The sequence below is a fragment of the Prionailurus bengalensis genome, chromosome E1, assembly GCF_016509475.1.
Source record: "Prionailurus bengalensis isolate Pbe53 chromosome E1, Fcat_Pben_1.1_paternal_pri, whole genome shotgun sequence".
In the NCBI taxonomy this organism is placed as follows: Eukaryota; Metazoa; Chordata; class Mammalia; order Carnivora; family Felidae; genus Prionailurus; species Prionailurus bengalensis.
Window position 1 is genome coordinate 44,629,387 of NC_057347.1, and position 25,177 is coordinate 44,654,563.

At 37.3% G+C, this 25,177-nt stretch overlaps 2 protein-coding genes across 3 annotated transcripts in view; both read left to right on the top strand.

Annotated features, from left to right (window-relative positions):
* Positions 1 to 16,287, top strand: part of LOC122484685 — a 54,465-nt gene extending 38,178 nt beyond the window's left edge. Inside the window, exons 19-21 of the mRNA XM_043582644.1 lie at positions 4,839 to 4,892; positions 5,392 to 5,523; positions 16,226 to 16,287. Of these exons, the coding sequence (XP_043438579.1) occupies positions 4,839 to 4,892; positions 5,392 to 5,523; positions 16,226 to 16,287 (248 nt within the window). The remainder of the gene's footprint in view (positions 1 to 4,838; positions 4,893 to 5,391; positions 5,524 to 16,225) is intronic.
* EFCAB3 (EF-hand calcium binding domain 3) overlaps positions 16,226 to 25,177 on the top strand; it is a 108,615-nt gene continuing 99,663 nt past the window's right edge. For both annotated transcript variants that reach the window (XM_043584903.1, XM_043584905.1), the window contains exons 1-2: positions 16,226 to 16,279; positions 17,540 to 17,644. In XM_043584903.1, coding sequence (XP_043440838.1) covers positions 17,623 to 17,644 — 22 coding nt within the window. In that variant the 5' untranslated portion in view covers positions 16,226 to 16,279; positions 17,540 to 17,622. The remainder of the gene's footprint in view (positions 16,280 to 17,539; positions 17,645 to 25,177) is intronic.

Sequence of the window (25,177 nt, forward strand, 5' to 3'; positions counted from 1 at the left end):
TCACAGCATTCAAATATATTAAGCAAATGCTGACAGATCTGAGAGGGGAAATAGCAGTACAATAATAGTAGGGAACTTGAATGTCCTGCTTTCAACGGTGAAATAAGTACATTATCCGGGGCGCCTGGGTGGCTCAGTCGGTTGAGCAGCTGACTTCGGCTCAGGTCAAGATCTCGCGGTCCATGAGTTCGAGCCCCACGTCGGGCTCTGTGCTGACAGCTCGGAGCCTGGAGACTGTTTCGGATTCTGTGTCTCCCTCTCTCTGACCCTCCCCCGTTCATGCTCTGTCTCTCTCTGTCTCAAAAATAAATAAACGTTAAAAAAAAAACAAGAAAGAAGTACATTATCCAAAGACAATGAACAACTAGAAATCAACAACTTGAGGAAACCTGGAAAATCTACAAATGTGTGGAAACTAAACAACACACTCTTGGCAAGTCAATGGGTTGACGAAATCAAAGGGAAATCAAAGAATACCTTGAAACAAATGAAAATGGAAATACAACATACAAAACCTATGGGATTCTTTAAAAGTAGTTCTGTTAGAGAAGTTTAGAGTGATAAATGAATATTTCAGGAAATAAGAAAGATCACATATAAGCAACCTAACTTTATACCTAAAGGAACTAGAAAAAAAAAGAAGAACAGTTAAGCTCAAATTAGTGGAGGGAAGAAATAAGAAAGATCAGAGTGGAAATAAATGAAATAGAGATAAAGCAATAAAAAAGATAAGTAAAACTAAGAGCTGATTTTTTAACAAACAAAATTGACAACTCTTAATGAGGTTCAAAAAAGTAGAAGACTCAAATAAAATCAGAAATGAAAGAGGAGAAATTACAACTGACACTATAGATAACAGGAATATATAATTTCCAAAAACATACAACCTATGAAGACTGAATTAAGAAGAAATAGAAAATTGAACAGACTAATAATGAGTAAGGAGATTGATTCAGTAATGAAAAACTTCCCAACCTAGAAAACTCCAGGACCAGATGGCTTCACTGGCAAATATTACCAAAAGTTTAAAGAATTCATGCCACTCCTTCTTGGGGTACCTGGGTGGTTCAGTTGGTTAAGTGGCCAACTCTTGATTTCAGCTCAGGTCATGATCTTGTAGTTGTGAGATAGAGCCCTACATCAGGCTCCAGGCTGAGCATGGAGCCTGCTTGAGATTCTCTTTCTCTCTCCCTCTACCCCTCTCCCCTGCTTGCGCTCTCTTTCTTTAAAAAAATGTTAAAGATGATAGAGGAGTCTCAAGTAATGGATAAGTAATATGTATGACAACAAGTAAGCAATACAAAACTAGTCAGTATTATAAAGATAAAATAAATTTCAAGAGTCTGCTGTCTCTTCAAAAAAAAAAAAAAGAATGTTAAAGAATTCCACTCCTTCTCAAACTCTGCCAAAAAGGCTGAAGAGAAAGGAACATTTCCAAACTCATTCTACAAGACCAGCATCACCTGCTACAAAAATGAAAACTATATACCAATATCCCTGATGGACACAGATGCAAAATTCTCAACAATGTATTACCATGCCAAATTCAAGAACTCATTAAAAGGATTATACACCATGACCAAGTAGGATTTATCCCTGGAATGCAAATATGGCTCAATATATGCATATCAAATACATGTGATACACTAATTAATAGAATGAAAGATAAAATTGTATGATCATCTTAGTAGATACAGAAAAACATTTGACCAAACACAACATCCTTTCATGATAAAAACCTCAACAGATTGGGTATAAGAAGAAAATACCTCAGCATAAAAAGGGCCATATGCAACAAACCCACAGCAATTATACTCAATGGTGGAAAACCAAAACCTTTTCCTTTAAGATTAGGAACAAGACAAGGGTGTTCCTTCTCAATAGTTTTGTTCAACATAATCCCGGAAATACTAGCTAAAGAAATCAGGCATGACAAAGAAATAAAAGGCATCCAAATCAGCGAGGAAGAAGCAAAATTGTCATTAATTGCAAATGATATTGAAATGCAAGTGACATTGAAAATCTCAAAGGCTCAACTAAGAAAAACTGTTGGATATAATCAATTAATTCAGTTAAGCTGCAGGATATAAAAGCAATAAACAGAAATCAGTTGCATTTCTATATACGAACAATAAAACATCTGGAAAAAAAAAAAAAACTTATCCCAGGAGTGCCTGGCTGGCTCAGTCAGTAGAGCATGTGACTCTTGATCTCACAGTCTTAAGTTCAAGCCCCATATTAGGCATAGAGCTTACTTTAAAAAAAAGTAAAATGAATGTATAAATGAAACCTATCCCATTCACAATAGCATCACAAACAATAAAATACCTAGAAGTGGAAGTGGAAGATTTGTACAATGAATTCTACAAGACTTTGTTGAAAGAAATCAAAGAAGACATAAACAATTGGAAGGACATCCTGTGCTCATAGATTGAGTTAATGTTAAAATTCCCATGCTACTTGAAGCTGTCTCTAGATTCAATGCAATTCTTATAAAAATTCCATGGTATTTTTCACAGAAATAGAAAATACAATCCTAAATATTGTATAGAACCACAAAAGATCCTGAATGTCCAAAGCAATCATGAGAAAGAACAAAATCTGAGGCATCTCACTTCCGGATTACAAAGTTTTGTTAACTAAAACAGTATGGTACTGACATAAAAATAGACACATATGCAAATGGAATAGAAGAAAGAGCCCAGAACTAAACCCCCATATTTATAGTCAACTAATATTTGATAAGGGAACCAAGAACATGCAATGAGGAAAGGATTGTCTTTTCAACAAATGATGTTGGGAAAACTGGATAAATACATGCAGAAGACTAAAACTTAACCCCTATCTTACACAACTCACATAAAATATCTTGAAATGGATCAAAGACTTAAACATAAGACCCAATTTGGTAAAATTCCTGGAAGAATACATCGGGAAGGAAGTCCTTGACATTGGTCCTAGCGATGGTATTTTTGGCTATGACACCAAAAGCACAAACAACAAAAAAATTTAACAAGTGGAACTGCATAAAACTTGTGCACTGCAAAAGAAACAATTAATGAAATGAAAATGTAACCTACAGAATGGAAAAAATTTTTTTCAAACCATGTATAGGATAAAAAGGTAATATTCAAAAGATATAAGGAATTCACACAACTCAATAGCAAAAGACAATCAAATGTTTTTAAAGGCACAGTATTTAGGAGTGCCTGGGTGGCTCAGTTGGTTAAATGTCCGACTTCAGCTCAGGTCATGATCTCGTGGCTCATGGGTTTGAGCCCCATGTCAGGGTCTGTGCTGACAGCTCACAGCCTGGAGCCTGCTTCAGATTCTGTGTCTTCTTCTCTATCTGCTTCTCCCCTACTCTCTCTCTCTCTCTCTCTCTCTCTTTCTCTATGAAAAATAAATAAACATTAAAAAAAATTTAAGGCAGAGTATTTAAATAGACATTTTCCAAAGACATACAGATGGCCAACATGTACATGAAAAGGTGCTCAACATCACTAATCATTAAGGAAGTGCAAATCAAAATCACGATAAGATACCACCTCACACCTGTAAAAATGGCTATCATCAAGAAGACAAGAGATAACAAGTGTTGGTGAGGATGTGGAGAAAAGGGAACACTTGTACACTGTTGATGGAATTGTAAACTGGTTTGGCCACTATGGAGAAAAATATGGAGGCTTCTCAAAAGAATTAAAAATAAAACAATACAATATACAATCCCACTTCTGGATATATATCCGAAAAAGTAAAAACAGGTTATCAAAGAGATTTATGCACTCCCATGTTTATTGCAGCATTATTTATAGCAGCCAAGATATGGAAACAACCTAAGTGCCTATCAATGAGTGAATGAATAAAGAAGATGTGGTGTATTATAGTCAATGGAATACTATTCAGCCATGAGAAAAGAAAAAATCCTACCATTTGCAACAACATGGGTAGACCTTGAGGACATTATGCTATGTGAGATAGGTGAAGCAGAGAAAGGCAAATACTGAATGATATCTCATATATGTGAAATCTAAAAAAAAAAAAAAAACTCGACAGTGGAATGCTGGTTACTGGGGCTGGGTGGTAGGGGGAGTCATGGAAGAATGGAGAGATGTTGTTTAAGGATACATACTTACAACTAGTAGATAAATGAGTTCTAGAGATCTAGTATACAGAATGTGATTATAGAAAACAAAACTGTATTGTAAACATTAAAGTTGCTAAGTAGCCAGATCTTAATTTTACCCATCGCAAAAAGAAATAATTTTTTGATGTGATAGAAGTATTAGCTAATGATACAATGGCAATCATACTACAATATAAATATATCTAATCAATATGTCGTATACCCTAAACTTCACAATGTTGTATGTCAATTATACTCAGTGTTTAAAAATTAAGAGAAAAATAAATGTAGAAAGAGCCTCTTCTGATATAAAATATTCTGTCTTTACCACTTAAATATTAATTTGGGAGTAATGTTCTCTTTGGGGTACTGCTGTTATGGATAAACATTTTTCAATGTTGGAACCAGCATCTATAACAAGTCTAAAGCTAAAGATAGGAAAAAGGTGATAAAACAGTTGTAGAAGGGAAAGGAGGGACACTTTAGAAAAAAAAAGAAAGAAAGAAATCTGTTTTAACATGTTAGAGTTCTACCAATAGTAGCTCAGATGCAGAGATGAATAGTTACCTTGAGAATCTTAGTCATCTCTTTGCTTCCTTCTTCTTTGGAATTATAACTAGTAATAACTTGTAAAAATCTACAAATAACTAACAGCTACTGCCTTTCTCTGTTTCCACTTCTTAGTCAACCAAATTTGACCCTTATCTTACAGATAACAATAAGGTGTATAAAAAAAGGTTGATGGATGGAGTGAAGACATACAGAGGTGAGTGAGAAGCATGCCAAGAAAGAGAAAACATCTTCAAGCTTTTGCATTTACTTAAAATCTCTCTTATTTCTCAATGATTAGACTGCTAATTATGTTATTCTATTTTTTTTAATGAGCTGTCATTCTTGGTTGTATACAGTCACATTTGGGAAAATAACCTACACTATTTTGTCATTGTAGCAAATTTCAAATCTTATTTAATGGTAAGAAATTTGTGTATTGGTTGTCTCTTTGCTATAACTCATCAGTCTTGCCTGCTCTTCTCTCTCTTCTGGGTAAACTCATCATACAAGTTGCTATAATAGTGTTTTCTGGAAAGTTGACAGGGAGAATTTTTCTATTCTTAATCCATAGCTAATTCTTTTGATCACTCCGAGAACTTAATGGTAACACTGCTTTTTACTTCCTATTTGTGTTTCTTGATTTGTATAACCAAGCAGTTTTCCCTCTTTTGGCATAAATACAAATTTATTTTTTTATCTCTTTCTTTCCTAAGGAGGAAAGGTTAATGTCAATAAAATAGATGATGCTCTTGAAAATATGGAATTCCCACTTGAAGAGGAAGAAATTGAGAAATTGTGCAATCACCTACCAGTTGATGGTGAGCATTTCAAGTACACGGTGCCCTGTAAGGAAATTTTTGTTTTTCTGTAGGAAGATCTTTTATTATTATTATTATTATATGAAATTTATTGTCAAATTAGTTTCCATACAACACCCAGTGCTCATCCCAAAAGATGCCCTCTTCAATGCCTATCACCTACCCTCCCCCTCCCTCCCACCCCTCATCAATCCTTAGTTTGTTCTCAGTTTTTAAGAGTCTCTTACGCTTTGACTCTCCCCCACTCTAACCTCTTTTTTTTTCTTTTTTTCCTTCCCCTCCTCCATGGGTTTCTGTTAAGTTTCTCAGGATCCACATAAGACTGAAACCATATGGTATCTGTCTTTCTCTGTATGGCTTATTTCACTTAGCATCACACTCTCCAGTTCCATCCACGTTGCTACAAAGGGCCATATTTCATTCTTTCTCATTGCCACGTAGTACTCCATTGTGTATATAAACCACAATTTCTTTATCCATTCATCAGTTGATGGACATTTAGGCTCTTTCCATAATTTGGCTATTGTTGAGAGTGCTGCTATAAACATTGGGATACAAGTGCCCCTATGCATCAGTACTCCTGTATCCCTTGGATAAATTCCTAGCAGTGCTACTGCTGGGTCATAGGGTAGGTCTATTTTTAATTTTTTGAGGAACCTCCACACTGTTTTCCAGAGCGGCTGCACCAGTTTGCATTCCCACCAACAGTGCAAGAGGGTTCCCGTTTCTCCACATCCTCTCCAGCATCTATAGTCTCCTGATTTGTTCATTTTGGCCACTCTGACTGGCGTGAGGTGATATCCGAGTGTGGTTTTGATTTGTATTTCCCTGACGCTGAGGGATGTTGAGCATCTTTTCATGTGCCTGTTGGCCATCTAGATTTCTTCTTTAGAGAAGTGTCTATTCATGTTTTCTGCCCATTTCTTCACTGGATTATTTGTTTTTCGGGTGTGGAGTTTGGTGAGCTCTTTATAGATTTTGTATACTAGCCCTTTGTCCGATATGTTATTTGCAAACATCTTTTCCCATTCCGTTTTAGTTTTATTGATTGTTTCCTTTGCTGTGCAGAAGCTTTTTATCTTCATGAGGTCCCAATGGTTCATTTTTGTTTTTAATTCCCTTGCCTTTGGGGATGTGTCAAGAAAGAAATTGCTGCGGCTGAGCTCAGAGAGGTCTTTTCCTGCTTTCTCCTCTAGTGTTTTGATGGTTTCCTGTCTCACATTCAAGTCCTTTATACATTTTGAGTTACTTTTTGTGAATGGTATAAGAAAGTGGTCTAGTTTCATTCTTCTGCATGTTTCTGTCCAGTTCTCCCAGCACCATTTGTTAAAGAGACTCTTTTTTCCATTGGATGTTCTTTCCTGCTTTGTCAAAGATGAGTTGGCCATCCTTTTGTGGGTCTAGTTCTGGGGTTTCTATTCTATTCCATTGGTCTATGTGTCTGTTTTTGTGCCAATACCATGCTGTCTTGATGATTACAGCTTTGTAGTAGAGGCTAAAGTCTGGGATTGTGATGCCTCCTGCTTTGGTCTTCTTTAAAATTACTTTGGCTATTCGGGGCCTTTTGTGGTTCCATATGAATTTTAGGATTGCTTGTTCTAGCTTCGAGAAGAATGCTGGTGCAATTTTGATTGGGATTGCATTGAATGTGTAGATAGCTTTGGGTAGTATTGACATTTTGACAATATTTAGTCTCCCAACCTATGAGCACGGAATGTTTTTCCATTTCTTTATATCTTCTTCAATTTCCTTCATAAGCTTTCTATAGTTTTCAGCATACAGATCTTTTACATCTTTAGTTAGATTTATTCCTAGGTATTTTATGCTTCTTGGTGCAATTGTGAATGGGATCAGTTTCTTTATTTGTCTTTCTGTTGCTTCATTATTAGTGTATAAGAATGCAACTGATTTCTGTACATTGAGTTTGTATCCTGCAACTTTGCTGAATTCATGTATCAGTTCTAGCAGACTTTTGGTGGAGTCTATCGGATTTTCCACGTATAATATCATGTCATCTGCAAAAAGTGAAAGCTTGACTTCATCTTTGCCAATTTTGATGCCTTTGATTTCCTTTTGTTGTCTGATTGCTGATGCTAGAACTTCCAATACTATGTTAAACAACAGCGGTGAGAGTGGACATCCTGTCGTGTTCCTGATCTCAGGGGGAAAGCTCTCAGTTTTTCCCCATTGAGGATGATATTAGCTGTGGGCTTTTCATAAATGGCTTTTATGATGTTTAAGTATGTTCCTTCTACCCTGACTTTCTCGAGGGTTTTTATTAGGAAAGGATGCTGAATTTTGTCAAATGCTTTTTCTGCGATTGACAGGATCATATGGTCCTTATCTTTTCTTTTATTAATGTGATGTATCACGTTGATTGATTTGCGAATGTTGAACCACCCCTGCATCCAAGGAATGAATCCCACTTGATCATGGTGAATAATTCTTTTTAGAAGCTGTTGAATTCGATTTACTAGTACCTTATTGAGAATTTTTGCATCCATATTCATCAGGGATATTGGCCTGTAGTTCTCTTTTTTTTACTGGGTCTCTGTCTGATTTAGGAATCAAAGTAATACTGGCTTCATAGAATGAGTCTCATAGAATGAGGGAAGGAAGTTTTCCTTCCCTTTCCATTTTTTGGAATAGCTTGAGAAGGATAGGGATTATCTCTGCTTTAAATGTCTGGTAGAATTCCCCAGGGAAGCCATCTGGTCCTGGACTCTGATTCGTTGGGAGATTTTTGATAACCGATTCAATTTCTTCGCTGGTTATCGGGTCTGTTCAAGCTTTCTGTTTCTTCCTGTTTGAATTTTAGAAGTGTGTGCATGTTTAGGAATTTGTCCATTTCTTCCAGGTTGTCCAGTTTGTTGGCATATAATTTTTCATAGTATTCCCTGATAATTGCTTGTATTTCTGAGGCATTGGTTGTAATAATTCCATTTTCATTCATGATTTTATCTATTTGGGTCTTCTCCCTTTTCTTTTTGAGAAGCCTGGCTAGAGGTTTATCAATTTTGTTTATTTTTTCAAAAAACCAACTCTTGGTTTCGTTGATCTGCTCTACAGTTTTTTTAGATTCTATATTGTTTATTTCTGCTCTGATATTTATTATTTCTCTTCTGCTGCTGGGCTTGGGGTATCTTTGCTGCTCTGCTTCTACTTCCTTTAGGTGTGCTGTTAGATTTTGTATTTAGGATTTTTCTTGTTTCTTGAGATAGGCCTGGATTGCAATGTATTTTCCTCTCAGGATTGCCTTCACTGCATCCCAAAGCGTTTGGATTGTTGTATTTTCATTTTCGTTTGTTTCCATATATTTTTTAATTTCTTCTCTAATTGCCTGGTTGACCCATTCATTCTTTAGTAGGGTGTTCTTTAATCTCCATGCTTTTGGAGGTTTTCCAGACTTTTTCCTGTGGTTGATTTCAAGCTTCATAGCATTGTGGTCTGAAAGTATGCATGGTATGATCTCAATTCTTGTATACTTATGAAGGGCTGTTTTGTGACCCAGTGTGTGATCTATCTTGGAGAATGTTCCATGTGCACTCGAGAAGAAAGTATATTCTGTTGCTTTGGGATGCAGAGTTCTAAATATATCTGTCAAGTCCATCTGATCCAATGTATCATTCGGGACCCTTGTTTCTTTATTGACCGTGTGTCTAGATGATCTATACATTGCTGTGAGTGGGGTGTTAAAATCTGCTGCAATGACCACATTCTTATCAATAAGGTTGCTTATGTTTGTAATTGTTTTATATATTTGGGGGCTCCCGTATTCGGCACATAGACATTTATAATTGTTAGTTCTTCTTGATGGATAGACCCTGTAATTATTATATCATGCCCTTCTTCATCTCTTGTTACAGCCTTTAATTTAAAGTCTAGTTTGTCTGATATAAGTATGGCTACTCCAGCTTTCTTTTGACTTCCAGTAGCATGATAAATAGTTCTCCATCCCCTCACTTTCAATCTGAAGGTGTCCTCAGGTCTAAAATGAGTCTCTTGTAGACAGCAAATAGATGGGTCTTGTTTTTTTATCCATTCTGATACCCTATGTCTTTTGGTTGGCACATTTAGTCCATTTACATTCAGTGTTATTATAGAAAGATATGGGTTTAGAGTCATTGTGATGTCCATAGGTTTTATGCTTGTAGCGATGTCTCTGGTAATTTGTCTCACAGGATCCCCCTTAGGATCTCTTGTAGGGCTGGTTTAGTGGTGACGAATTCCTTCAGTTTTTATTTGCTTGGGAAGACCTTTATCTCTCCTTCTATTCTAAATGACAGACTTGCTGGATAAAGGATTCTTGGCTGCATATTTTTTCTGTTCATCACATTGAAGATCTCCTGCCATTCCTTTCTGGCCTGCCAAGTTTCAGTAGAGAGATGGGTCACGAGTCTTATAGGTCTCCCTTTATATGTTAGAGCACGTTTATCCCTAGCTGCTTTCAGAATTTTCTCTTTATCCTTGTACTTTGCCAGTTTCACTATGATATGTCGTGCAGAAGATTGATTCAAGTTACATCTGAAGGGAGTTCTCTGTGCCTCTTGGATTTCAATGCCTTTTTCCTTCCCCAGTTCAGGGAAGTTCTCAGCTATGATTTCTTCAAGTACACCGTCAGCACCTTTCCCTCTCTCTTCCTCCTCTGGAATACCAATTATGCATAGATTATTTCTCTTTAGTGCATCACTTAGTTCTCTAATTTCCCCTCATACTCCTGGATTTTTTAATCTCTCTTTTTCTCAGCTGCTTCTTTTTCCATTATTTTATCTTCTAGTTCACCTATTCTCTCCTCTGCCTCTTCAAGCTGTGGTTGTCTCCATTTTATTTTGCAGCTCGTTTATAGCATTTTTTAGCTCCTCCTGGCTGTTCCTTAATCCCTTGATCTCCATAGCAATAGATTCTCTGCTGTCCTCTATACTGTTTTCAAGCCCAGTGATTAATTTTATGACTATTATTCTATATTCACTTTCTGTTACATTGTTTAAATCCTTTTTGATCAGTTCGTTAGCTATTGTTATTTCCTTGAGATTCTTTTGAGGGGAATTTTTCCATTTCTTCATTTTGGATAGTCCCCGGAGTGGTGCGGGACTGTGGGGCACTTGCCCTGTGCTGTCTTGAATAACTTGCGTTGGTGGGCAGGGCCGCAGTCAGACCTGATGTCTGCCCCCAGCCCACCCCTGGGGCCACAGTCAGATTGGTGTGTGCCTTCTCTTCCCCTCTCCTAGGGGCAGGATCCACTGTGGGGTGGTGTGGCCTGTCTGGGCTACTTGCACACTGCCAGGCTTGTGGTGCTGGGGATCTGGCGTATTAGCTGGGGTGTATTGGCAAGATGCACAGGGGCAGGAGGGGCAGGCTCAGCTTGCTTTTCCTTGGGAAATCTGCTTTGGGAGGGGCTCTGTGGCAGCAGGAGGGAGTCAGACCCACTGGAGGGACGGATCCGCAGAAGCACAGCGTTGGGTGTTTGCGTGGTGCAAGCAAGTTCCCTGGCAGGAACCGGTTCCCTTTGGGATTTTGGCTGGGGGATGGGTGAGGGAGATGGCACTGGCGAGCGCCTTTGTTCCCCACCAAGCTGAGCTCTGTCGTCCAGGGATCAGCAACTCTCCCTCCCGTTGTCCTCCAGCCCTCCCGCTCTCTGAGCAGAGCTGTTAACTTATAACCTTCCGGATGTTAAGTCCCGCTTGCTGTCAGAACACACTCCATCTGGCCCCTCCGCTTTTGCAAGCCAGACTCGGGGGCTCTGCTTGGCCGGCGGGCCACCCCTCTGCCCCAGCTCCCTCCCGCCAGTCCGTGTAGCGCACACCGCCTCTCCGCCCTTCCTACCCTCTTCCGTGGACCTCTCATCTACGCTTGGCTCTGGAGAATCTGTTCTGCTAGTCTTCTGGCGATTTTCTGGGTTATTTAGGCAGGTGTGGGTGGAATCTAAGTGATCCGCAGGATGCGGTGAGCTCAGCGTCCTCCTACGCCGCCATCTTCCCACACCGAGTTCTGTAGGAAGATCTTAAACATACTTACTAATTTCATGGAAAAAGCCAGAAGTTTATAGATACCCAATCCTAAAGAATGGAGATATATTGTCTCAATATTAATCTTAAATAAAATATCAATAATTGCTTATATTGCTGCTTGAAGAGTTCCTATGCCAGAGAATACCAAAATGAGATGAAAATCAGTGTTGGGATCAAGTAAACAAGTTAAAAAATTAAGCTAAACAGGGGCACCTGGGTGTCTCAGTCAGTTAAGCATCTGGCTTAACTGATTTTGGCTCAGGTCATGATCTTGCAGTTTGTGAGATCGAGCCCCATGTTAGGCTCTATGCTGACATTGCAGGGCCTGCTTGGGATTCTCTCTCTTCTTGTCTCCCTGCCCCTCCCCCAACCAAATGAATACATAAACATGTTAAAAAATAAAAGTGAAAAAAAAATAAAGCAAACAAAAAAGTATTTTTGAGGGGTAGGGAGAGAAAATTATAAAGGAATTCAGAAAGCAACAAAAAGAAATGGGGAAGGGTGCTGGAAACTGTTAAATGTTATTTGTGCTATTGTAAAATATATACAGCATATATCTAACAATCACATTAAAATTAATTCACAGGTATCAAACTTTAAATTACACAGAAATTACCTGCCCCCTCAAGACTATGATCAAATATGTTTTAGGTGGAGGCTATGAATCTTAATTTTATTTTTTAAATGCTTATTTATTTATTTTGGAGAGAGAGAGAGAGGCAGGGCAGGGCGCGAGCAGGGGAGGGGTAGAGAGAGGAAACACAGAATCCGAAGCAGGCTCCAGGCTCCGAGCTGCCAGCACAGAGCCCGATGTGGGGCTCAAACCCAGGAACTGTGAGATCATGACCTGAGCCGAAGTCGGAAGCTTAACCAACTGAGCCACCCAGGCGCCCCTATGAATCTTAATTTTAAATAAGCAACCCCACTATAGTTAATTTGTTGAAATAGCTAACCTTTATGATATAGAGAAAAATATAATTAGTATATTTATCTAGGATTAGCACTTTTTGGCATGGTTTTCAGCAATAGCATTTGATCAAAGCACTCTATTTAAGTCTTAGTATCTTGAGCATCTTAACATCTTTAGTATCTTGAAATGATTCTGTGGATTAATTAATAGTTTGATAAGCATCCTAGAAGTGTTGGTTTACGAGTTTATCTAATATGATCTGACCATGCTTGAAATCAAGCGTTGTCAAAATGCTTGTCAAAAAAGTAGTCTCCTATTTCTTGTCTCAAACTATTTCTTTTTCACATGTGTAACACATGAGCCAGACAAGATTATAAAACTCCTGTTGGAATTGGAATATGGCCCCACCCTAAATTATGTGGAGGGCAGTCTAGCTAAAAACCTCAAAATAAATATTATTGCCTCTTCTCTGTAAAACAGGTTACCAAGAACTGACTTTTAAAAATATAACCAAAGAAACAAAGATACCCAAATAAATCTAAGGAACAAAGAGATAGAGCACTTTAAATAAATTTCTGTTTTAATTCAATGCTCTATTGGTCATTCTGAAATTGTTCGTAACCCAGTGGTTGCTCTGACGTTGGTAATTGCTACAACAGAAGCAGAGACTTCATGTTGTTTGCTTTGTATTTCTAGCACTGAAAATAGAGCCTGGCATATATGTAGGTATCCAGCAAATACTTGTTGGTGAGTTAAAAAATGAAAAAATCAGCCTGCATCAAGGTGCTGCCTGAGATCTTACATTTTGGGGCACTGACAAGTCTTGGCACACCCTCAACTCCTGATAGCCCCTGAAAACAAAGACAGCTTAGATAAACACATGGGTTTGAGAAACAACCAGGAGTTCTCACTAAGCTGAACAAATAAGGTTTACCTCCTACATAAGACCACTCTATCGAGATGATGATTGATAAATAGATAAAGAAAATGTGCTATATATATATATATATATATATATATATATATACACAATGGAATATTATTCAGCCATAAAAAGAAGAATGAAATCTTGCCATTTGCAACATGGATGGAGCTAGAGAGTATAATGCTAAGAGAAATAGGTCAGAGCAAAACAAATAGCATACAATTTCACTCATATGGAATTTAAGAAACCAAACAAACAAGCAAAGAGAAAAAATAAGAGAGAAGCGAAGCAAGAAATAGACTCTTAATTATAGAGAACAAACTGATGGTTACCAGAGGGGAGGGAAGTAAGGGAAGATCAAGGTGTATACTTGTGATGAGCACAGGGTGATATATAGAAATGCTGAATCACTATATTGTACACCTGAAACTAACAACACTGTTAACTAACTATAATTAAAAACTTAAAATAAAAAAAATTAAAAAGACTAAAAGAGGTGGCTCTTTTATGTAATGTACAGAAACCAGCAGAGTCAAGGAAATTGAAGAAGCAAAGGAATATGTTCCAAACAAAAGGACAAGATAAAAGTCCAGAAACAGACCTCAATGAAATGGAGATAAGTGATTTACCTGATAAGGAGTTCAAAATAATGATCATAAAGATGCTTATTGAGGTCAAGAGAACAATGCACGAACAAAGTGAGAATTTCAACAAAGAGATAGAAAACATAAGAAAGTACCAAAGAGAAATCAGAAAGCTGAAGAATAAAATAACTCAGCTGAAAAATTCAGTAGAGGGGTTCAACAGTAGACTCAATCAAGTGGAAGAAACAACCAGCAAACTCAAAATACAGGGCAGTGGAATTTACCCAAATAGAAGAGCTAAAAGTAAAAGAATGAAAAAGAGTGAAAATAGCTTAAGGGATTTATGGAACACCAGGAAGTGGACCAATGTTCACATTATAGGGCTCCCAGAAGGAGAAGAGAGAGAGAACAGGACAGAAAGCCTATTCAAAGAAATAATGCCTGGAAACTTCCCCAACCTGAGAAAAGAAGCAGACATGAGGATTCAGGAAACTCAGGTAGCCCCAAATAAGATAAATCAAAGCTAGCCACACTAAGATGCATTACAATTGTTAAAATCAAGGGGTAAATCTTAAATATGGAAAGAAGAAAACAACTTGTCATATACAAGGAAAACCCCATAAGACTATCAGCAGATTTTTCAGGAGAAACTTGGTAGGCCAGAGAGGAGTGACATTATATATTCAAAGTGAGAGAAGAAAAAAACTTGCCAACCAAGGATGCTCTACTTGGCAAAGTTGTCTTTCAGAATTGAAAGAGAAATAGTTCTCCAGACAAGCGGAAGCTGAAGGAGTCCATCACCACTAGAGCAGCCTTGCAAGAAATGTTAAAAAAACTTCTTCAAACTGAAACAAGAGGGTGCTTAACTAGTAACAGGAAAACATATGAAAATGTAAATCTCACTGCTAAAGGTAAATGTACAGTTAATTTCAGAATATTCTAATGTAATAGTAGGGGCTATATCACTTACTAATCTAGTATGAACATTAAAAGACGAAAGTATTAAAAATAACTATAACTACATTTTTAGTTAACAATTTGTTAATGGATACACAAGGTAAAGGATGTAAGTTGTGATAACAAAAACATAAAAGGAGGGGAAAATAGAAATTTATACCTTTGGTATGCATTCTTAGTTAAGTTCTTATAAGCTTAAAATAGACTGTTATAAATATGTTTTATGTAAGCCTCCTGGTAACCACAAAGCAAAAACCTACAGTCAGTACACAAAAGAGAAAGAGAAAGGAATCTAAGCATAACACTCCTGAAAATAATCAAATTATAAAGGAAGAAATCAAGTGAAGAAAGTATCAAAGGAATTACGAAACAGCCAGAAAATGATTATTAACAAAACGGCAATAGGGCACCAACTCCCAGCTCTAAGATGAGTAAGGACAGAGGACCTAATGAAAAATAAGGTTGATAGCACTGTATTATATAATTGAAATTTACCAAGAGAATAGAATTTAAATATTCTCACACACACAAAAAGACAAATATAATCGGTGATAGATGTGTTAGTTTAGACGGGGGATTCCTTTCATGTATACATATATCAAATCACCATGATGTACACCTTAAATATATTATAATTTTATTTGTTAATTATACCTCAGTAAAGCAGATATAAAAAAACAAAAAATGGAAAGAATTTCTCTTCTTCCATTCTGATGAGTGAGGAACACAAAAAGAAAAGTATGAGTAGAATAGATGTCTCTATCTTATTTAGATTTTTTTCTTTTTTCGACCTTTTGCTTTACAGTATGAAAATAAAATATCTAATTAGAAAAAAAATTTTAGGCCACTGCTAAATCCTTATACTTTACTCTGCAGTTTAAGAATTTTATGTAATGGGAACCTGAATTAGTCTGCTCAGGCTCCCATAACAGAATACCATAGTCTGTGTGACTTACACAGCAGAAATGTATTCTCTCACAGTTCTGGATGCAGGGAAATCCAAGATCAAGGTACTAGCTGATTCAGTTTCTGATGGAGATTGTCTTCCATGCTTGCAGAGGCTGTCTTCTCACTGTGTCTTCACATGGCAGGGAGATAGGAAAGAGGGAGAGATACAGGGGGAGAAATGGAGAGACGGAAAGAGAAAGAGTTATCTTCCTCTTCCTATAAGGCCACAGTTCTATCAGAGTTGGGCCTCACCCTTATGACCTCATAACCTTAATTACCTCCTAAATACCTTATCTCCAATAAGTCAAATCAGAGGTTAGGGCTTCAAACTAGGAATTTGAGGGGACACACTTCAGTCCATAGTGGAACTATACCTAATTTTTGTCTTGTCTTGTAGATGAGAGGAGGGTTAAACTGGATAAACTTCTGGATGAAGTACATGAACTTCTAGGTGAGTGAGAAGAAATAATGATAAAGAATAATAAAAATAATCTCTTGGGGCACCTGGCTGGCTTAGTCTGTAGAGGATCCAACTCTTGATCTCAGGGTTGTGAGTTCAAGCCTCACACTGGAGGTGGAGCCTACTTCAAAAAAAATTTCTTAATACTTAACAAAAGAAGTTATTTTTTTCCTATATTAAAATAATTCTTTTTTATTCAGAAGTCCATTGCCTTAACCACTTGGCCACCTCATCCCAATTATTTTTTTATTTAAATTTTGGTCAACATACAGTGCAATATTGGTTTCAAGGGTAGAATTCAGTGATTCATCACTTTCATACAACACCCAGTGCTCATTACAAGTGCCCTCCTTAATACCCATCACCCATCTAGCCCATCTCCCATCCACCTCCCTCCATCAACCCTCAGTTTGTTCTCTTTTTTTTAAGTTTCTTGTAGTTTGCTGTCTTCTCTTCTTTTCCTCCCTTCCCAAATGTTCATCTGTCTTGTTTTTTAAATTCCATATATGAGTGAAATTATATGTCATTTGTCTTTCTCCGACTAACTTATTTCGCTTAGCATGATACATTCTAGCTCCATCCATGTCATTGCAAATGGCACAATATCATTCTTTTTGATGGCTGAGTAATATTCCATTGTGCATATATAACAAATCTTTATCCATTTTAAAGTATTTTCTGTTATCCTATCTATGACATAATAATTCTGTCATTTTATCTCTTTTAATTGGTAATATATACATAATTAAAGAAAAACTTGAGAAACTAAATGTTATTAGTATAATCAGTTGCTATCTACATCTTATGCAAAAGGCCACAGTATAACGTTGAAGTAACAACCCCTATGTTCTTTGAAGTATCAATAGTATAATTTTATTTTCTACTGTTCTAGTGACAAAATTCGAAGGCAGATGCACATACCAGTAATATGACCAGATGAACAAGCTCATAATTCAGGCAAAAATAAAACAATATAGCAAATGGTACATGCTAGTAGAATTATTTACACCAGTAAACTTAGTGGGCTGTTAAAATACCAACTTTCTGCATGTTGTATTAATTCCTTGTTCCTAACATTTTACAGAAAGTTCTATTTTTGAATCTCCCTTCTAATTTTATGTAATTAGACAACACTTAATGTTTCCATTACTTTTTACCCTATATTTGAGGGTGATGCTACACAAAAATAGTTGATATGATGATGATTTAAAGCTTGAAATTTGACCTTCTACCATTATTTTCTTTTTTAAGGGGAAGAAATTCACTATGAAGACCTGGAAAATATTCTGAAAAACATTGGGTTAAGACTCAGACTGAGGGAGAACTCTGTGTTGATGAAAAGTTTGCCACTTGATGGTGAGTGTTTAATTTACCAATGAGGTATTTATCCACCCCCTAAAAGTTTACTGGTTGCCATAAGGTATGAGACATAATACTACAAAGGGTTACAAAGATGAATGAGGCACAGCCCAGGTCCTAAAAAGCCCTCAGTTAGAGATGGACAGCACATACAAAACAGAAAGAAATGCTATACATTGTGATGCGTGCTATAAGATTAATAAATATTCTGCTATGAAACTGCAAAGGAGATATTGACCAACTATTCCTGGAGTGTCTAAGACCTCACAGAGTGGTTATTACTTTAAACAGGCCTGAAAGGTTTGATGGTAGGGGGTACGAAGAACCAAAAGTAAAAGCATGGAAAAAGTCAAAGAGGGATACCTAACCATGGCAAGTTTCGGGAACCATGCACAGTTTCATGCTGAGTACACATTCACACTATGTGGACAAGTACTTTATGAGCTTGACTCAAACTAATCAATAATTCTTATATAATCTATCTATGGAACAGGATAATAACAAGGCGTATCTATGATGATGGTGGTGAAGATAACCAAATAGTGGCTGTGAAAATATGAAAAAATTAATGTTTAAAATCTAAAGATATTAATTATTAGGTTTTCTATTTCAGAACTCCAGTTATGTTTATTAAATGATTTCTATATTTAAGGCATTTTTCTGGATTCAGGAGCTATGAAGATATGTGCCAGAAGCTCACTGCTCAAAATAACACAGAGTCTTTGCACTTAAAATGTTCATAATCTAGTTGACTAGATAAGACAGAGATACATATTTTGACCTTCTGGCTAAACATGGCAATCTTTTTTTAATATTTGCATTTATCTTTACCACTTTCTAAAATGCCAAAAAGATGTAAAAGAAATAAAAATTTTCTTTTAATTTTAAAACAAATTAAAAATTTCTTTTAATTTTAAAACAAATTAAATATTTCCACAAAGACTAAGAGAAGAGAATATTATAGCAGATAAGAGATGTCAGTTAAATTTTGAAAAACAAATTGCATGAAAGACCATAAAAGGTGAAAACTGAGCCTGAAAGGAGAAGCAAACAAGAAGGCATCCTCTTCAGGGGCACCTGGTTGGCTCAGTCAGTAGACCACGCAACTCTTAATCTCAGGATTGTGAGTTCAAGCCCCATGTGGGGTATAGATACTACTTAAAAATAAAATATTAAAAAAATAGGGCTACTTAATGTCACAAAACTGTAAACAGCTCAGGAAATAGAGGCACCAGTTACCTCTAAAGTCAGGAGTATGAGATATGGCTGAAAGTCTTTAAAAAGATCAATGCAATTGACAGATCCCCTTCCTCACTCCACAGCTAAGCAAGTATTTCTTATCCATGCAGCATAGAGATTTACTCTCTGGAGAGGTTAAACTGGGGAGATTCTCAGACATCAGACCCAGCCAAGGTTGGGAGTGAATTTTCTACTGAAACAAGGAAATTACATGAAAGTCAACGTGTAGCATGGTGAGATCCCCTATCATCTTCTCCCATTGGCCTGCCTAGATGCTGGCAGTGAATTCTAATATCCTTTATTCAGATACTTAGATCTGTAGCTTGCAATGAAACTATAGATAATAACATGTGTACTACTAAAACAAAAACACCTCACCCTTAAACAGAGACAACCAAGAATCATATGACTTGTAAGAAAGGTTTGTTACATGAAGGACAGAAATAAAAGCCAGCAGAAAAGAAAGAACTTGGATGAAGTACAGTAATCCCCCTTTATGCATGGGGATATGTTCCAAAACCCCAGGGGATGTCTGAAACCATGGATAGTACCAGACTATATATGTTTTTTTCCTATGCAAACATACCTATGATAAAGTTTAATTTATAAATTAGGCATAGTAAGAGATTAACACTAATAACTAAAAATCAAATAGAACAATTATAAAAATACACCATAATAAACATGACATGAATGTGCTCTGTCTGTGTTTCTCTCAATATCTTATTGTACTGTGTTCACTCTTCTTCTTGTGATGATGTGAGATGATAAAATGCCTACATGATTAGATGAAGTGAAATGAATTATGGACGCATTGTGATTAGCATTAGGCTACTATTGACCTTTGGATAATACATCAGAAGGAAGGTCGTCGGCTTCCAGACCACAGTTGACACAGGTAACTGAAACCAGGGAAAGTGAAACTGAAGATAAGGGGAGACTACTATACTCAAGGGAGAAAGCAGAAAAATAATTCAAAACAATTTTAACTAATATCTTCAGAAAGATGAGAAAAGCCCTAGTTACGAAACAAGAAAAGGAGGCTTGCAACAAGCTAGGACACACTATGAAAAAGGAGCACGCTATGGGGCGCCAGGGTGGCTCAGTCAGTTAAGCGTCCAACTTTGGCTCAGGTCATGATCTCACAGCTCACATGCTGTCTCTGTCTCTCAATAATAAGTAAACATTAAAAAAAAATTTTTAACAGGGCTCCTGGGGGGCTCAGTGGGTTAGGCATCTGACTTCAGCTCAGATAATGATCTCATGGTTCACAAGTTCAAGCTCTGCATCAGGCTCTGTGTTGACAGCTCACAGCCTGGAGCCTGCTCTGGATTCTGTGTCACACCCTCTCTCTGTCCCTTCCCCCCTTGGGCTTGGTCTCTTTCTCTCTCTCTCTCTCTCTCTCTCTCAAAAATAAATAAAAACATTAAAAAATTTTTTTTAATTAAAAAAAAGGAGCACTCTAAAAAATTTTTTAAAGCTCTTTTGGAGGTGCACCTGGGTGGCACACTCAGTTAAGCAGCTGACTCTTGATTTCAGTTCAGGCCATGATTTCGCAGTTGGTGAGATAGAACCTCATGTCAGGCTCCACTGAATGTGGAGCCTGCTTGGGATTCTCTCTCTTCCTGTCTCTCTACCCCTCCCTAGCTTGCATATATTCTCTCTCTCTCTCTCTCTCTCTCTCTGTCTCTAACTCTCTCTCTCAAAATAAACAAACTTTTTTTTTTTAAAGAAAAAAGCTCTTTGGGAAAAAAAGCGCTAAAAATTTAGAAATTCATTGGGCTGGAAGATGAATTTGGAAATTGGAACAAAAATACAAAAAAGATGGAAAATAGAAAAAAAAATAAGAAAATCAGTCTGACAACTCTGACAACTGAATAATAGAAGGAGTCCCAAAAAGAGGAAACAAAGAAAATAGAGGAACAAACTGTAAAATAAATCCTACTAAAAAAATGTCTTCAAATCTGAAAGAATGTGACTCCAGGCTGAAAAGGCTCACTAAGTACCTACCACTCCAAAGAATAGGAAAAGATCCACACCCGAGGCTCCTACATGTCTCGGTCAGTCAAGCAACTAACTCTTGAATTTGGCTCAGGTCATGATCTCATGGTTCATGAGATCGAGCACCACATCTGCACTGTCAGTGTGGAACCTGCTTGGGATTCTCTGTTTCCCATTCTCTGTTCTTCACCCACTCATGCTCGCTTGCTTGCTCTCTCTCTCTCTTTCAAAAATAATTAAACTAAAAAAAAAAAAAAAAAGAAAAGAAAGAAAAAGATTCACATCAGAGTAGGTTGTAAAATAATCAGAACACCAGAAATAACGAAATTATAAAAGTTTCCAAAGAGAAAGAAGCAGGTCACATAGAAAGTTGGGGGTATGTGAATGGTATTGGACTTCTCCACAACTCTTAAAGATGAAAGACAATTGTGTAATACCTTCAACATTATTAGAAAATTTGTTTCCAACCTAGAATTCTATATCCAGCTAACCTATCAATCAAGTATGAGAATAAAATTCATATCCTCACATATTTCAAAATATGACATTTTCTTTTTTAATTATTTTTATTTCAATCCAAATTAGTTAACATATAGTGTAATAATGCTTTCAGGAGTAGAATTTAGTGATCTATCACTTACATATAACACCCAGTGCTCATCCCAAGTGCCTTCCTTAATGCCCATCACCCATTTAGCACATTTTCCCGCCAATATCCATCCAGCAACCCTCAGTTTGTTCTCTGTATTTAAGAGTCTCTTACAGTTTGCCTACCTTTCTGCTTTTATCTTATTTTTCTTTCCTTTCCACTATGTTCATGTGTTTTGTTTCTTTAATTCCACATATGAGTGAAATCCTATGTCTTTGACTTAATTAAGCTTAGAATAATACACTCTAGTTCCATCCACATTGTTGCAAATGGCAAGATTTCATTATTTTTGATGGCCTAATAAGATTCCATTGTGTATATATACCACATTTTCTTTGTCCATTCATAGGGTAGTTATATTTTAAATTTTTTGAGGTGCCTCCATACTGTATTCCCCAGTGGCTGCACCAGTTTGCATTCCCACCAGCAGTGCAAAAGTGTTCCTCTTTCTCTGCATCCTCACCAACATCTGTTGTTTCCTGAGTTGTTAATGTTAGCCATTCTGACAGGTGTGAGGTTATACCTCATTGTGGTTTTGATTTGTATTTCCCTGATGATGAGTGATGTTGAGTGTCTTTTTATGTGTCTGTTAGCCATCTGGATGTCTTCTTTGGAAAAGTGTCTATTCATGTCTTTTGCCCATTTCTTCACTGGTTTATTTATTTGGGGGGGAGTTTGATAAGTTCTTTATAGATTTTGGATAGTAACCCTTTATCTGATATGTCACAAAATAAGACATTTTCTGAACAAAGGTTCAGAAAAAAATTCCTACGTAAATACCATTTTGGGGGCACCTGGGTGGCTCAGTCAGTTAAGTGTCCATTGGTTTCAGTTCAGGTCATGATCTCACAGTTCATGAGATTGAGCCATGCCTCAGGCTGTGCACTGACAGTGGAGAACCTGCTTGGGATTTCTCTCTCCCTTTCTCTCTGCCCCTCCCTGGCTCGCTCTCTCTCTCTCTCTCTCTCTCTCTCTCTCTCTCTCTCTCTGTCTCTCTTAAAAAAATAAATAAGTAAACATTGTTTTTAAGTTAATATCATTTCTAGGGCACCTGGGTGGCTCAGTCAGTTAAGCATCTGACTTCAGCTCAGGTCATGATCTCATGGTTCATGAGTCCAAGCCCCATGTCAGGCTTTGTGCTGACAGCTCAGAGCCTGGAGCCTGCTTCAGATTCTGTGTCTCCCACTCACTCTGCCTCTCCCCGGCTCATGTCTGTCTGTCTCTCTCTCTCCCTCTCAAAAATAAATAAACATTAAAAAAATTTTATAAGTTAATATCATTTCTTAAAAACTACTTGGGGGAGAGATGTCACCAAGGTGGCAGAGTAGGAGACCCTACCCTCCTTTGCCCAACAAAGATCAACAATTAGACGGCTATCCACAAACAAAATTAGCTCTGGGAGAGCTCAGGAGTCCACTTAAAAACCTGAAGCAATACAGTGGATCAAGAAAACCCATGAATAACCACACAAAAAGAGTAAAAAGAACAGCTTCATTTTGCCTGCATCACCCTTAGGCCAACATTGCTCAGTGCCGAGAGGAAACTCCCCAGCCCAAAAGAGTTCCCCTCCTAAGAAAAGGAGAATGGAGTAAGTGACCAACTTTCCAAGCCTTTGGGGCACTGCACAAAGGACCTGCTTACGTTTCACTCCACCTGGTGACCAACAAAGGTAAGACATCTAGAGATGTCTAAGAACAAGGAAGAAGGGAAAAGGAAACCATTATCAGTTCATAGTGGGAGCAACCACAGTTCCCAGTGGCCTCATCTGCAAATGGCCCCAGCAATTTTTGCTGCTGATGACTTCAATAGCCCTTGCAAATATGAAAGTTACCCCCAGCTTTCATCACTGAGGACCTCATTACAGACCCCAGCACACTGCTCCACAGAGGACCCCAATAGCTTTCCTTACTGAAGAAAGCAAATGTCAACACAGCCACTACAGATTTCCTGCAGATTTTGCCACTAAGATTTTCGCTCAAGGTTTTTCTGTTCACAGAAGCCAGCTACCCACGTTACTATGAGTATGTCTGCAGCCAGCCCTGGCTCACCTGCAGTGAGGCCCCACAGCTGAGTATGTGCAAACCACTAACTCCAGCCAGCACCGCCACCTGTCCTGTTCCCCAGCCACTGGACCTGGAGGTGCTACTGAGGACCCCAAAAGCCCTTGAAACCACTGTGGATCCCCCCATAGCTCTCACTAAGGACCATGGAGTTGCTCATGTCCTGGACCCCAGGAATGTGAGCAGACAAGACACCATATACCCCCAGACCTGGAGTCAACACATATCTCCACTCTTGGCACCAGGTACCACTAGTCCCAGAGCCGCAACAACTCTGGTGTATCCCTAAAGATGGGTGAAGGTCTTTCCTTACTGAAAACAGTCCATATAAAGTATAGGAGACTGCTTCTTTAAATGCACAGACACACACAAGTCTATTGGGATCATGAAGAATCAGGGAAACATGATACCACCAAAGGAACACAGTAATCTTCCAGTAACTGACCCCAAAGAAATGGAGATACACAAATTACCTAACAAAGAATTCAAAATAATTGTTCTAAAGACACTCAGAGAGCTACAAGAGAAGTCAAATAAACAATTTAAATAATGAAAACAATACAAGAACAAAATGAGAAATTCAGCATAGAGATGAAAAATGTAAAAATGAACCAAATAAATTTTGGAGCTGAAAAATAAAATAACTGAACTGAAGAATTCAATAATGAGCTTAAAAACTTAAGAACCCAGCTGGCACAAGCAGAAGAAAGAATCAGTGAACCTGAAGAAAGATCATTTGAAATTATCTAATTAGAGAAGCAAAATGGACAGAAAATGAAAAGGAATAAAGAAGGCCTAAGGACTTATAAGACACCATTAAGAGAACATCCTTCTTTGTCCCTTATGATATATATTTTGCCTTAAATACTATTTTGTCAGGTATAGTACTGTTACTCTGGCTTTCTTTTGGTTCATATCCATGCTTTTGTTTTCAAGTTTTACTGTCTTTTTGTTATGTCACTTGTAGACAATATACTGTTTGGTTTTATTTTTTAATATCATCTAAGAGTCTATATTTTATAATTGTTGAGTTAAATTCCTTAATAAATTCCTTCATAATTACTGTTTATAGGACATGGTTCTGCTATAATATTTCATAGTTTCCATTTACAGTATTCTTATTACTTTTTTCTGTCTTTATATTTCCCATTAGATTCATTAAGTTTTATTCTACAGGTTGAAAAATTATAGTGGTTGTCCTTAAGACCCATATTCATGGCCACTTACCTCACTGATATCTTAAATTCATCAATCCCCCAAATAAGACAAGGATTTTAGTATACTCTCATGTCCTATTTGTCAACTTACCTTGCTTGCTATACCAATTATGTTGGTATTTAACTAGGATTTAAGTCAGGGTTACTATAGATAATATTCTTTCTCTTTTTTCTCTTGACTTTAAAAAAAAAATCAATATACTTCACCAGATATTTGGTCATTTTTCCCTTCCATACCTCTTGTAACAACTCCTAGATTTGTTTTACTTATCAAGTACTGCCCTTTTTTTTTAATTTTTTAAATGTTTATTTAGTTTTGAGAGACAGAAAGACAGAGCACAATGGGGGGAGGGGCAGAGAGAGA